The following is a 13,928-nucleotide window of genomic DNA, read 5'->3' as shown; positions in this document are numbered from 1 at the left end:
CATTAGAGTTTTTGGAGACCCACTTTCATATCACATCAAGCAGGAGTTTCATTCTGTGTCACTTGATGCTGATGTAGCAAACAAATGGAGTATGCACTTGAATCTTCTCACACAATACAAATACACATGGAAATCCCAAGTTTAAGGAGCGCAAAGATCGGTTTGACTCCGTAGACACGAGTAACGTTGTTATGTGATGATATGAAAACCCATAACTATGCATCAGCGAACCGGATGTTTGCAAAGCAAATTTGGTTTGAGCTGCTCTTTTAAAGAACATTTTCTGTCCTTTCAGAATGAGGCTCTCCAGCTGTGCATCAAGATCAACACTGCAATCGACCGTGTGGAATACATGTTCATGTCGGAGTTTGAGGCTGAGGTGGAGGAGACCGAGAAGGCCACACTGCAGCAGTATTACAGAGAGGCCATGATTCAGGGCTACAACTTTGCTTTTGAGGTCCGAGTCCAATGGATTTCCGTTTATATTTTTTATTTGAAATGCTTCACAACACCATGAAATCAAAATGGACAATTCTTATTTTTTCATGGAATGTTGCAGTTTATTATAGATGTTTTTTTCCCATGTGCCCTACATAATCTTTAATCAAAAACATTAATGTCCCCTCCCCCTTGCAATGACATATTTTCTCTGATGACGTATGCAACGCCGATAACAATCCAATCAATAGACCATTTAGGAGCAGACGTCACAGTTATGTCACTGCAGTTGCGTTTGCATTGTGGTGGCAGAAAAACACGGGTAACAAGTGAAGGAAAACATGCGAGATCAAATGAGAGAAAAAAGGTCTTGTTGTGCTTTTGAATGTCAGAATCGGAATGAAAAAGATGGTCTTTATTTTTACAGAATACCGTTGTCGAAGACGCCCTTTAAAGTGAAACAGACATTTATGGTTGCAAGCCGTTAAAAACAGACAGACTGGACTGATGAAACCTGTTATGATTAGTCTACTATTAAAGCATTAATTTAATGTAAACAGTAGATTTATATAATATTCACATGCTGTTCATATGAGAGCATAATGTATTAGCCCTAGTTACAGCCTGAAATAATATTTAAACCTATAACATTTTACATAGATAACATTTAAGCCTATAACATCTCACAATTCTGACTTTTTTCTCACAATTGTGTTTGAAAAAAACGTCAGAATTGCGGGATAAAAACTCGGAATTGCAAGGAAAAAGTCACAATTGTGAGATATGCTAATTAGTAATAAGCTAGTTAGCCTTAATTCCCTTAAAGGTGCAGTATGTTATCTCTCAAAGTCGTTGCTGAACATTGTTGATATTTGAAATCAACCCAAACAAACACACCCCTCTCTTCACCGCCTCCAAAACTCACCCTCCAATCCTAACCGGCCTCCTCCGAGTCGTTCTTGAACCCCGATCACTGGCATGCGAGGCTGGTGCTCTAACAAAGACGCTAAACAGTCAACACCGCGTTCTCTGGCAGTCAAGCCAGCACTGCTCTAGTTGCCAACAGCACAGCAGCTCCAGACAAACAATGACACTCAAACCCAATTTTACTCAGAGCGGAATCCTGTTTTCAGGCCTTCCCGCTTAGCTCTCTCCAGCGCTGGAAAGCTTTTCTAATATTAACACGGTCCTAAAGCTCTTTCCTAATCATTTTCCAGTGATATTCTTATGAGCTTTTCTCTTTTGTAATGCCTCGCAGCCATCTCTCTCTCTACAGTCTTTCTTCAAATCTCCCTCTTGTTCGTTCTCTCTCCTCCACCGTCATACGGCCCCTAGTGCTGATTGGCTACACGTTTGTTGTTGTGTCGGTCCAACCAACTTTCAAACAGCGTTTTTCAAATATCGCTTACCCCACCTTTAAGTGCTGTCTTTATATCAGTGTTTACATTAATTAGGCATGTGAGCTAATACAACACTGGACAAAAGGAAGTTCAGGGGGGAAAAACCTCAAAGCAGTAGCTTCAACTATGAAACAAGCTAACATGAACACAAAGTTTTCTTGAGTCCATCTGTTCAACACTTTTTTTTCTTTTTTTTTTTTGCCATCCTGCAGTACCATAAAGAGGTTGTTCGGCTGATGTCTGGAGAGTTCAGACGACGAATAGGGGAGCGCTACATTGCTTTTGCCCGCAAGTGGATGAACTTTGTCCTCACGAAGTGTGAAAGTGGAAGAGGCACTCGTCCAAGGTGAGTAGGCTCCATTACAAAAAAAGTAGGGTGTCATGCAGTCTTACTTCCTAGGTAGCTTCCTTTTGAGGAGTCTGTCATTGAGCTCCAACTCGGAATCGACTCTCAATCGAATTTGTTCTGATAAGCCAAGAAAAAATAGCACACACATATTGAGTAAAATTTTTTGTAGACCGATGTACTTTTGATACTTCGCTTTGTTCATCTTGGAATGAATTTTTCAGTTTGTTGCAATGCATTATAGGATTGCATTTTCTGTATTTTCTGAATACAGTGTTTCCTTAGAATTTGGCTAAAATAGCCTAATCGTCATTATTGTGCTGCCTACCTTTTGGATCAGCCTTTGCTTAGTAGGTGTGTTTATGTCGTCTTAAAATGCTGTATCTTTAGAAAGCTCACTAGGTTTTGGAGCAGAGCCAATGTATCATCCCACAGAGATACTAATGTTCAAAGTAAACATTTCCAACTGTTTTCTCAATAAATGATATTTCCACCTTGTTCTTTGAAGCATGCTCGCAAAATGTTATTTGAAATTATATTTTAATTACATTTTTTTCTCTAGATGGGCGACACAGGGCTTTGATTTTCTTCAAGCGATTGAGGCTGCGTTTATATCAGCCTTGCCAGAAGATGACTTTCTGGTGAGATATCCATGTCCTGCTGTTTTGATTTCTGTTTTGGATTTCACTTGAGTCTGGAATCATTAATAATATGTCTTATAGAGTCTGCAAGCCCTGATGAATGAATGTATCGGGCATGTTATCGGCAAACCGCACAGTCCTGTCAGCAGTATGTACTTTGGTAAGTGTTTAAGGTTTCTGTTTATGCTGTCAGTGTCTTTTATATTTATATGAAACGGCGCCAATCGCCAGTTGGCCGGTAACATTTTTATGTATTTTAACAATGCAATGTTGTGAGAACGTGAGCGAGCCTCGGGACAGATGGCAGGCCAGTGCTGCATCGTCATGAAAGCGCAAGAAGGCGCAAAAGGGAACTCAATTCGTTTCTCGCCGTTTCATTTCACAGTCAGCGCACGAAACACTGAATTGAGCTCTTTCACGTCGTCTTGCGCTTGAACAGACATATTCAAGTACTGTATTCTTGTAGGAATAAATATCTTGCCTATCTTGACCATTGTATGTGTTTTTCTTGTATAACAAATTGATCATGACATCTGATGTAACTCTTTCATCAGGCCCACGAAATAGTCCTCGACCTGTCAAAGTCCCCCGTTGCCATAGTGATCCTCCAAACCCATACCTCTTCATCCCTTCCTCTCATGCCGAGGGCTTCAGGTAGGTTTATGTTTTGGGTCTTTACCAGTAGCACATCTTGTAAATCTAGTGGTGTTATAATGCTTGTGAATATGTGCTTCCTTTGCATGCCCTTGTGTTTTGTTTTTTTAATCTGGAGGAGGGTTTAATTAATTGAGTCACGCTTCTATTAATGCTGTAGTGAGTAATAATGCTTTAACCACAATCTGTGCTACAAACAACATAGAGCTTCATATGGGTGTGCGTTGTTGTGTGTTTTGTCTGTATGCTGACATTAGAACATGTGTAAAGCTCTGCCTTATTTAATAATAAACACTTTCACACACGCACACACCATCCAAAGCAGAATGCTGAGGCCATCAGTCTGTTTTTCCATCACAGCTCTCGGAGTCTCCCGTGTGATCTGCGTACCCAGTTGTGTCCCCCAGGTCCACGCCCCACCCCTCCATTACCCTCAGGGGAACACGGCCACGCCACCAAATCTTCCGGCGGCGTGCCCAATGACATCAGGTAGTCAGGACATCCCGTTCTCAACCCAAAACCGAGCTCTGCAACATTTTCAACGTCTTCAGCATTGCATCCTTGTCAGAACAGCATCTCTCGTGGGTTTTGGGTTCATAAGTGAATTGGCAAAAATCTGAAATGTATTATGAATATTTAACAACAAGATGATGGGTACCAGGAAATTTTGAAACGGGCTGCTCCTTCTGTGAAATATTCAGTTTTCTTACCCAAGTCCACGAGAAAAGCATGCACCGTCTGAGTAATGCTGCTTTTACACTGGATGTTGTGATGATAAAGGGGTCATATAATCTATAATCAAATTTCTTTGATTGACAGTTATGTACTGTGAAAACGTACTGTTACGACATCTCAATATAAAAAGATATATATTTTTTAAAAACAAATAGCCAAAATAGAAACCGTTTTATGCCAGAAACCCAATATATTAAAATGACCGGTTAAATTTACGCGTCAGCAATGCCTATTGGGTAATCAGAACAATTACAGTGTGATAATAGGGAGGATATGTCATAGATTATTTTTAAAAACTAGAGGAACTGGCATTAAGAGTAACATTTGCTCTGTGAATGTGGGAATGTTCACTAAACATTGTGCTGTGTAATATAGTAAACTAAAACATAAAAAAAAAACATTTTTACTTACTAATGAGATAAATATAAAAAGATAAATTTTTAGAAGTTTAGTTTAACTTGTACTAAATTAACTGAAACTAAACGTAATAAAATTATATAGACTAAAAATAAAAAACACTTATTGACGAAACAATTGACTAAAATTAAACTGAAAATTAAAATTCTAAAAATGAATTCAAAATATTAATAAAAAGTATAAGGATATCAATGATACTAAAATAACACTGGTATGTAGCACCTACTGTTAATAATATTTACTTTAGTACGGAATTGTTTTGTGATCATGTCGCAATGTAAAAGCAGGTGTTGCATTATTGCAGGATGAGGCAACACACATTATATTAGACACAACAAACCCGCAGTTCATGTGCAAGTGCACTTGAACTGTATTTCAATTCACTTGGAAATGGAGCAAAGTCAGTTTGGATGTATGATCAACCCACAGTAATTGTCTGGGTTTCACGTTGCTGCCCCTGTTTGAGCCCTTAGCAGATGATTTGCTTTAATGACAAATGTTTAGTTGACCTATGACCTTTGCAACTTTCACAGTGTCCAGCGCTTCCATATTAATTAGCCTCTGTTGAAACATGCATTAGTATGCATCATTGGCTTTTACACCCTGTCCCTCTGCCATCAGGGGTATTGTTAAAACAAAGATACACATTGATCCAAGTGTATAAAGATTTCAGAGTTCTCAGCTCTACGTGTCTTTGTTCATTAGTATATGAAAAGGTCAAATTGTCTGATCCTAGTTCAGGACTCTGGCATACACTGCTTTTAATTTCTTAAACTACCATGTAGAAAGACATCATGGCCATATTCCAGGGTGACAACAATGTCAAGATTCGTCAGGCTCAAATTGTGAAAGAATGGTTGGGAGACCATGGGAGAGAATCATTTTCACACATGAGTTATCATCTTTTATACCATGGTCTGGGTGAATACTCGATTCTGATTGGCTGCAGGGTGTCCATTAAAAAGTGATAGAGGACACCTAGTAAATAAACCGTCAGGCGTAACCAGGGAAACCAAGTTATTGTTTGTAAAAACTTTAGATTTCGATTGTAAAACTAATTAAAATATAAACTAATGTTTTAAAAATGTGTTATTTGGCAAGTGACCATGGTATAAGTGGGTTAATGCCCGACGAGGTGTCCATTGTCAGGTATTAATGGACGACGGCGAGGCGTGAACCGTCCGACACGCAGCGGACCATGACATTAACCCTTACTGAGTCCAGACCTTAAATTCATTGAAAATCTTCCAGATGTGCTGGAGTAGATCCTCTATTATAGTTATCGTCCTTGTTGCGAATAGGCCTTAATAGCTTGACGACAGGAACCTGATTTCACCAATTGTGAACACTTATTGTGTTCCTTGATCAATGTATTTTTTGATCCTGGAACAACATTCCAATCAACCAATCAGATTTGAGGGACAAGTTTACAGTTTATGTCAAGTGTAGGCTTACAACCAGCGTTAGGTGCTTCTACATCAGTGTTATTCACCTCTGATTTTAGGGATAACATATGGGTATGGTTAGGTTAAGAGGTAGGGATATATGGTAAGGATTACATTTTCAGACAGGAATGTTGATCCAGGATCAAGAAAATTTGTTGACCCAGGGCGTGCAGCTTGACGTTTGATTGACGGGTAACTTGTTTATGAACTTTTATGTTAAAATCAGAGGCAGAGGTTGTTGTATATGGTTTGAAAGAGGTCAGTGCTGCTTATTTTGTGACACTAACACTGCTGCGCTTTAATAGAGCTGGCTTTCCCATTCGCTTTTGTGTTGCTGTACGACTTAAGCTCATCATATCTAACATGTTTCATTTTACCTATTTGGCTGCATGCAATGCGTCTCAACCGGGTTCTTTCCGAATGAAGGTGGTGACTATGTAACATTTAACTCTTTTCTGCCACATAGGGGCTCCAGTGTAAATGAGAACGACCGACTGTCATCTGTGGCGGCAGAGCTGCATTTTAAATCCCTCAGTCGCCACTCGAGCCCGACAGAGGACAGAGAAGGTATTGATGCATTTCTTGACTTTGTGTAAAAAAGTGTTATGCTTAAACTAATTCTGTAAGTTTTCTCTTGTATCTCCAGAGCCCTCGTATCCTAAAGGAGACCCCAGCAGTACGGCCCGCCGCAGCTGGGAGCTCCGCAACTTCATCAGCCAGTCAAAAGGTAGAACACCTCAAAAAAAATGTATGATGATGAGTCTGTCATGCAAGATGATAGACGAAAGTAGGGCTGGGTTAAATAGATTAAATATATATATATATATATATATATATATATATATATATATATATATATATATATATATGTGTTTTTCACAATTTTTTTTAAATAAATTATTATTTTTATTCAGCAAGGATGCATCGATTTGATCAAAAGTGATGGCAAATAAATTTATTTTGAATATACGTTTTGTAGCATTATAAATGTTCTTTTTACTTTCTATTCTTGAAATGTTACTTAAAGGGGTGGTTGATTATGATTTAACTTTTCTAACTTTAGTTAGTGAGTATTTTTGTTGTCTGAGCATAAACAACATCTGCAAAGTTACAAAGCTCAAAGCAGAGGAAGATATTAGCTTTTAAAGAAATCGTTTTTTAAGGACCACAACAAATGGCTGGTAGGGACTACACGACATTCCTCCCGGGTTAGTGACATCACTAACCCTAACATTTACATAAACTTTATGCCCCCGGTAAAATGCAAGCGGTGTTGAGAAGAGGAAGAGTTGTTGTAGTTTGTGAGTCTGCTCAAGCTGTCGCATCTGTCTTTTCACATGCAATACAATACTGTACGTACCGTATTTTCCGGACTATAAGTCGCTCCGGAGTATAAGTCGCATCAGTCAGAAAATGCGTCATGAAGAGGAAAAAAACATATATAAGTCGCACTGGAGTATAAGTCGCATTTATTTAGAAATTTATTTCACAAAATCCAAGACCAAGAACAGACATTTAATCTGGAAAGGCAAGTTATTTAACTACACAGTAGCACACAGAACAACAGGCTGAGTAGGTGTCCGGTATGTTAACGCAACACATTAACAGTTATTCAGCTACACAATAGCATAAAGAACATATACCTGGGACTGGGAGGCTGAATAGGCTAAATTAACATAAGCCAGGGAGTCCAACAAGCAAGTTACCAGTAAACAAGTTCACCAAGCTCCCGCAATCTCATTCCACATCACTGAATCCATTGAATTTTCTTCATATGGTGTCGCTTCTGAATAACTCCGCCAACTAGAGCGCCCTCTCGCGGCTGTAGACGGTAATGTTTTCTCTTGGTTCATCTCCGTCTGAATTAATTTTGATATATAAGTCGCACCTGAATATAAGTCGCAGGACCAGCCAAACTATGAAAAAAAGTGCGACTTATAGTCCGGAAAATACGGTAACACAAATGCAATACCATGTCACTCTCTAGGCATCTTACAACAGTTTCCACACGAGCGATTTTATAGATTATCATGACAATATGCTGATCAAAGACTTGAAGATAGTTAACTCCACATCAGCAACATAAATTCATCAACTAACCATTCAGAAACGTCCAGTTGCATTCTACGTTGTCGCTTCTTCTTGAGTCTCTCCATCATTTTCAGACTCCTGTTTGAACATAAAAGGCAGAACAGTTTCTGACATTTTCAGTGCGTGTCTGTGTGAGGTAATCAGGGCTGCTAACACACGAGCTCCGCCCTCTGTGACGGAAGCAGCAGCTCATTTGCATTTAAAGGGACACGCATGAAACGACGCCTTTTATATGCTGCAAAAAATTATCTGTGGGGTATTTTGAGCTTAAGCTTCACATACACACTGACTCTAGGGACAACAGAGACTTATTTTACATATTTTAGAAAGGGGCAGTATACCACCCCTCTAAGCTCCAAATCAGCATATTAGAATGATTTCTGAGGGATCATGTGACGCTGAAGACTGGAGTAATGATGCTGGAGTAAACATTCAGCTTTACCACCACAGGAATGAATTACATTTTAAAATATATTCATATATTTAAATTGTAATAATGTTTCACAATATTATTGCTAAATACAGCCTTTTGAGCATAAGAGACTTCTTTCAAAAACATTAAAAGATTTTACTGGCCTCAAACTTTTAAAACGGTCGATTATATTTTAACTAAAATGTTTTAATACATGAAATATACCACATTGAGACTTGAGTGATCGCTTAAACCATTTATTGACTGATTCTTACTGTAACAGCATTTTTATTTTTATTTATTATTGCAAATATAATGTGCATATTCAGTATATCAACCACTGCTCTGATTTTCCTACAGACACAGCAGCACGTCAGAGCCCTATGGAGGCCGTCTGGCGCTCCATAAGTACCTTCGACGAGAAGCACTATGCGCTCATGAGACAGCGAAACATCATAGGACAGGTGTGCAACACCCCAAAGTCCTACGATAACGTCATGCATGTGGGCCTGCGCAAGGTCACCTTCAAATGGCAGAGAGGCAACAAGATAGGTGAGTGGTCATCAGTATGTACATTACAAAGCAGAAGCCGTTCCTGTTGCATATTCTTAACACTTTTTCTCTTTGGTTATAGGCGAAGGGCAGTATGGGAAGGTTTACACATGCATCAATGTGGACACTGGTGAATTGATGGCCATGAAGGAGGTATGTCCCTGAATTGTGATATTTCATGGGGTTTGCATAAGACGGAGTAGGTGGTATGCCCAAAATCTTATTTCATATATATATATATATATATATACATATATATATATATATATATATATATACATATATATATATATACATACATATATATATATATATATATATATATATATATATATATATATATATATATATATATATATATATATATATATACACATATATATATATATATATATATATATATATATATATATATATATATATATATATATATATATACACATATATATATATATATATATATATATATATATATATATATATATACATACATACATACATACATACATACATACATACATACATACATACATACACACATACACACATACATACACACACACATACATACACACATACATACATACACGCATACATACATGCATGCATACATACATACATACATACATACATACATACACACATATATATATATATACCGATGAGCCACCACATTATGACCACCTGCCTAATATGCTGTTGGTCCTCTGCGTGCCGCCAAAACAGCGCCAACTCACTGAGTTATGAACTCGACAAGAGCCCTGAAGGTGTGCTGTGGTGTCTGGCACCAAGACATTAGCAGCAGATCCTTCAAGTCCTGTAGGTTGCAAGTTGGAGCCAATGTGGATCTCGTTCGTCCATCACGTTGTGTTCAGTTGGCTTGAGATCTGGGGGAGTCTAGGCCAACACCTTGAACCCTTCATCATGTTCCTTAAACTATTCTTGAACAATGTGTGCAGCGTGTCAGTGTGCATTTTCCTGCTGAAAGAGCCACTTCCACCAGGGAACACCATTGTCATGACGGGGTGTACCTGGTTTGAAACAATGTTTTGGTAGGGTGCACGTGTCAAATTTATGTTGACATGAATGGCCGGACCCAGGGTTTCCCAGCAGAAAACTGCAGAGAACATCACACCCCTCCACTGGCTTGTCGTCATCCCACAGTGCATCCTGGTGCCATCACTTCCCCAGGTAAACGGCGTACATGTACATATACATGATGTAAAAGAAAACACGACTTATTGGATCAGGCGATGTTCTTCCACTGCTCCAAGGTCCAGTTCCGACGCTCATGTGCCCACTGTGTGTGCTTTAGATGGTGGACAGGGGTCATCATAGGCACTCTGATTGGGCTGGCTACGTACCCCGATACGCAGCAGTATCATGACACATTCCTCCCATAACCATCATTAAATTTTGTGTGACTTGTGCCACAGTAGACCTTCTGTTGACTCGGACCAGACGGCATAGCCTCCGTTGCTCTCATGCATCGCTGGTTTGCCCTGCTCAAACCAGTATTGGTAAATTCTCACCACTGCTGACTGAGAGCAACATGCAAACCTTGCAGTTTCAGAGATACTTTGACGCAGTCACCTTGGCATAACAATTTGGCCCTTGTCAAAGTCACTCAGATCTTTTTTCCTGCCCATTTCTCCTGCATACAACATGTTGGTCATGAGAACTGATTGTTTGCTTACCATCTAATGTACCCAGACCATAATATGTGGCCTTGTTAGATGATCAACGATATTCGCTTCACCTGTGACTGGTCATAATGTTTTGGCTTATCAGTGTATATGTGTGTTTGTGTGTGTGTGTGTGTGTGTGTGTGTGTGTGTGTGTATGTATTTATTTATTAGACACTCTGGGGTGTAAGCACTTTGTAAGCTGTAACTAAATTTGCTTCCAGATTCGCTTTCAGCCCAATGACCACAAAACCATAAAGGAAACGGCGGATGAGCTGAAGATCTTTGAAGGAATCAAACATCCCAACCTTGTCCGCTACTTTGGTGTTGAATTGCACAGGGTAAAAAGTTTTGTGTGTTTGCGTTATGTCAATGTCTGCTTAACAGTTTTGGTTTATTCATCATTGATTCTGTTGTTTGCTCCTGCAGGAGGAGATGTATATCTTTATGGAGTACTGTGACGAGGGGACGCTGGAGGAAGTGTCTAGACTGGGTCTGCAGGAACACGTCATCCGCCTCTACAGCAAGCAGATCACGACGGCGATCAACGTGCTCCATGAACACGGCATCGTCCACCGGGACATTAAAGGTCTTTTTTGTGCCAAGATTTCCTTTCCTCAGTTACTCTTTCCTTCATGAGAGAATCAGATGTATATATTGGCTAGTCAGTTGGATGTCTTGGTGTCAGTTAAGAATATTTATTTCATTGCATCACTAATTTTTGTTATTCTTTTACTCCCCAGGAGCCAATATCTTCCTCACATCATCCGGTTTAATAAAGCTAGGGGACTTCGGCTGCTCAGTGAAGCTAAAGAACAATGCTCAGACGATGCCTGGAGAGGTGAACAGCACACTGGGAACAGCAGGTGAGAGGCTCAAAGTTGTTGTTTCCAGGTTTAAACACCAGAGGGCATGGTAAACTTTTTGAACTGGAGTGTGATGTATCGTTACTGAAGATCTCAAAAGACTTTTTGTTAAAAAGCTCCGGGAAGCATGCTGGCAGTCTAGACTTTCTGGTTTTGACCTTCCGGTCTAGTCCACTGATTTTGCTAGTTTTAATGCGTTGTGTAAAAAAGGTTTGTTTTTTTATCACATGGTGAGGCATCATATCTCATGATAAAGGGTCACTTGGCAAACCAAAATGCTTCCTGGATGTCTTGAACAGTTTTACAAAAAATACTGTACAGCTTAAATGCAAACTCTGTCAACCTAGCATCTGTATGAACTAAAACTAAATCTATTTAAAATTTTGTTAAATAAAATTAAGCTAAAACAAAATATAAATTAGATGAAAACTAGAAATGTTGCCTTGACAACTAACTCGTAAAGAAAAGTTGAATTTCAATTACTTAAACTACAACTGGAATAAAAATAAAGCTAAATAGAAATATGAAAACGACAAAAGCACATTAATTGACAAACTATTTTTTTTTTTAAATAAAAGCACATTTAAAATATGAATATAAATAATATAATTGTATATAAATAATACTTAAATTACACTGTCTGGCATCTTTAGCATTGTGATGATTACCACAAAAAACATTGTTTTTTCCCCCCGTCATTTCTAGCGTACATGGCTCCTGAGGTCATCACAAGAGCAAAGGGTGAAGGTCATGGTCGTGCTGCTGATATCTGGAGCCTTGGTTGTGTTCTCATAGAAATGGTCACTGGAAAGGTAAAGCCTGCTATAAGTGCATGTTTCATACCTATATTTGTTTTGTCTAATTCTTTATCCATCCATGTACCAGCATTTCCACAAACTGGTTTGAGCCTCTCGTCACACAGGGAGTGAGCGTCAAATCCTGAAAGGAAATTTTTGGGCTTGCCTACACATGCTGAAACGATTGTGTGAACAAACACACAGATCAGGTTCATTTTAAAATTTGCTGATGGTACTGTTATTGTTATTTTGCTGACTAAGGATGAGTATTGTCATGATCCAGTAGTGAGTGATTTTATGACATTGTGAGACAGTGCCTTTTTGCAAGTAAACGTAAAAAAGACCAGAGATATGGCAATTGATATTAGATCTAGTTCTTTGCCGCCTCATCAACCAGAGAAAGGACAAATAGTGGAATGGGTTAGCAGTTACAAGTACCTCGTGTTTATCATTGGTAATAAGTGTTGTTGAAGTAGTTTGCAAAAAGGCCAGCAGCGGTTACACAGTCTTCAGAAGCTGTCTACTTTAAATATCAGTAGGACTCTTGTGACCATGTACTATAAATCTTATATTGAATCTGTACTTTGCTTCTTTATATGCTGTTGGTATGGGAATGTCAATGTTAAACATTGAAACTCACTGAATGGCATTGTCAACCAAGGTAGTAAGATTATTGGCATTAAGCAGACTGGGTTATCAAATAGTTTTGAACGGTTAGAGCGATTCTTGCAGATTGTACTCATCGGCTGTTCCATGAATTTAAAATGCTTCCTTCTGGTATCCATTATAGTATGCCTAAACTTAAAAGCAATCGGTATAGACATTCTTTCATTCCCACTGCTTGTAAGGCTTTTAAACTTGTAAGATTTCAGAATTTTGTTTGTATTTTGTTTGTGTTTTGTCTGTTACAAATTTTAAAAAAGTCGACCTTTGGGCTCATAACAGCTAAACTAGTTCATCAACAGCTAAACTAGTAATGCTGGAAAGGTCTTCCTGAAACATAATTAATCAAATGTCCACCAATTATGACAAAACAGGATTCAGTTATTGATATATACGGATATTCACCAGTATTGAAGTTTATTCGTCTTTTAACACCATCATTTAGCAACAGTGTTTTTTTTTTAGTGTGTAAACTGTAAAAAAATCTACAAATATCATGTCACCAAGTAACTCATGTTCCTTCCTGTTTGATTGTGTAATTCAGAGACCCTGGCACGAATATGAGCATAACTTCCAGATCATGTATAAAGTGGGAATGGGCCACAAACCGCCCATTCCTGAAAAGCTGAGCACAGAGGGGAAGGACTTCCTGGCCCATTGCCTGGAGAGTGAACCGAAGCGGAGATGGACCGCCAGTGCCCTGTTGGACCACCCCTTTGTCAAGGTATGAACCCGCTCTCACCCAGCTTTAATCCTTCAGCAGATTCACAGGGTCATACATTTGAT

At 38.8% G+C, this 13,928-nt stretch overlaps 1 protein-coding gene across 9 annotated transcripts in view; it reads left to right on the top strand.

Annotated features, from left to right (window-relative positions):
- The window catches only part of map3k4 (mitogen-activated protein kinase kinase kinase 4), a 35,903-nt gene that overhangs the window by 20,420 nt on the left and 1,555 nt on the right, over positions 1–13,928 (top strand). For 5 of the 9 annotated variants that reach the window (XM_084093062.1, XM_084093061.1, XM_084093063.1 and 2 more), the window contains exons 12-25: positions 296–457; positions 2,051–2,184; positions 2,747–2,825; positions 2,907–2,985; positions 3,380–3,479; positions 6,543–6,643; positions 6,723–6,803; positions 8,940–9,131; positions 9,214–9,284; positions 11,041–11,157; positions 11,246–11,405; positions 11,560–11,682; positions 12,388–12,494; positions 13,687–13,866. In XM_084093062.1, the coding sequence (XP_083949188.1) occupies positions 296–457; positions 2,051–2,184; positions 2,747–2,825; positions 2,907–2,985; positions 3,380–3,479; positions 6,543–6,643; positions 6,723–6,803; positions 8,940–9,131; positions 9,214–9,284; positions 11,041–11,157; positions 11,246–11,405; positions 11,560–11,682; positions 12,388–12,494; positions 13,687–13,866 (1,686 nt within the window). Of the gene's footprint in view, positions 1–295; positions 458–2,050; positions 2,185–2,746; positions 2,826–2,906; positions 2,986–3,379; positions 3,480–3,839; positions 3,969–6,542; positions 6,644–6,722; positions 6,804–8,939; positions 9,132–9,213; positions 9,285–11,040; positions 11,158–11,245; positions 11,406–11,559; positions 11,683–12,387; positions 12,495–13,686; positions 13,867–13,928 lie in introns of all 9 variants that reach the window. The other 4 variants (XM_084093057.1, XM_084093060.1, XM_084093059.1 and 1 more) reach the window with 1 other exon arrangement.

Source organism: Abramis brama (genome assembly GCF_963993115.1).
Source record: "Abramis brama genome assembly, chromosome: 19".
In the NCBI taxonomy this organism is placed as follows: domain Eukaryota; kingdom Metazoa; phylum Chordata; class Actinopteri; order Cypriniformes; family Leuciscidae; genus Abramis; species Abramis brama.
Note: the sequence above shows the minus strand (reverse complement) of the source record. Positions and strands in the feature narration are given on the sequence as shown.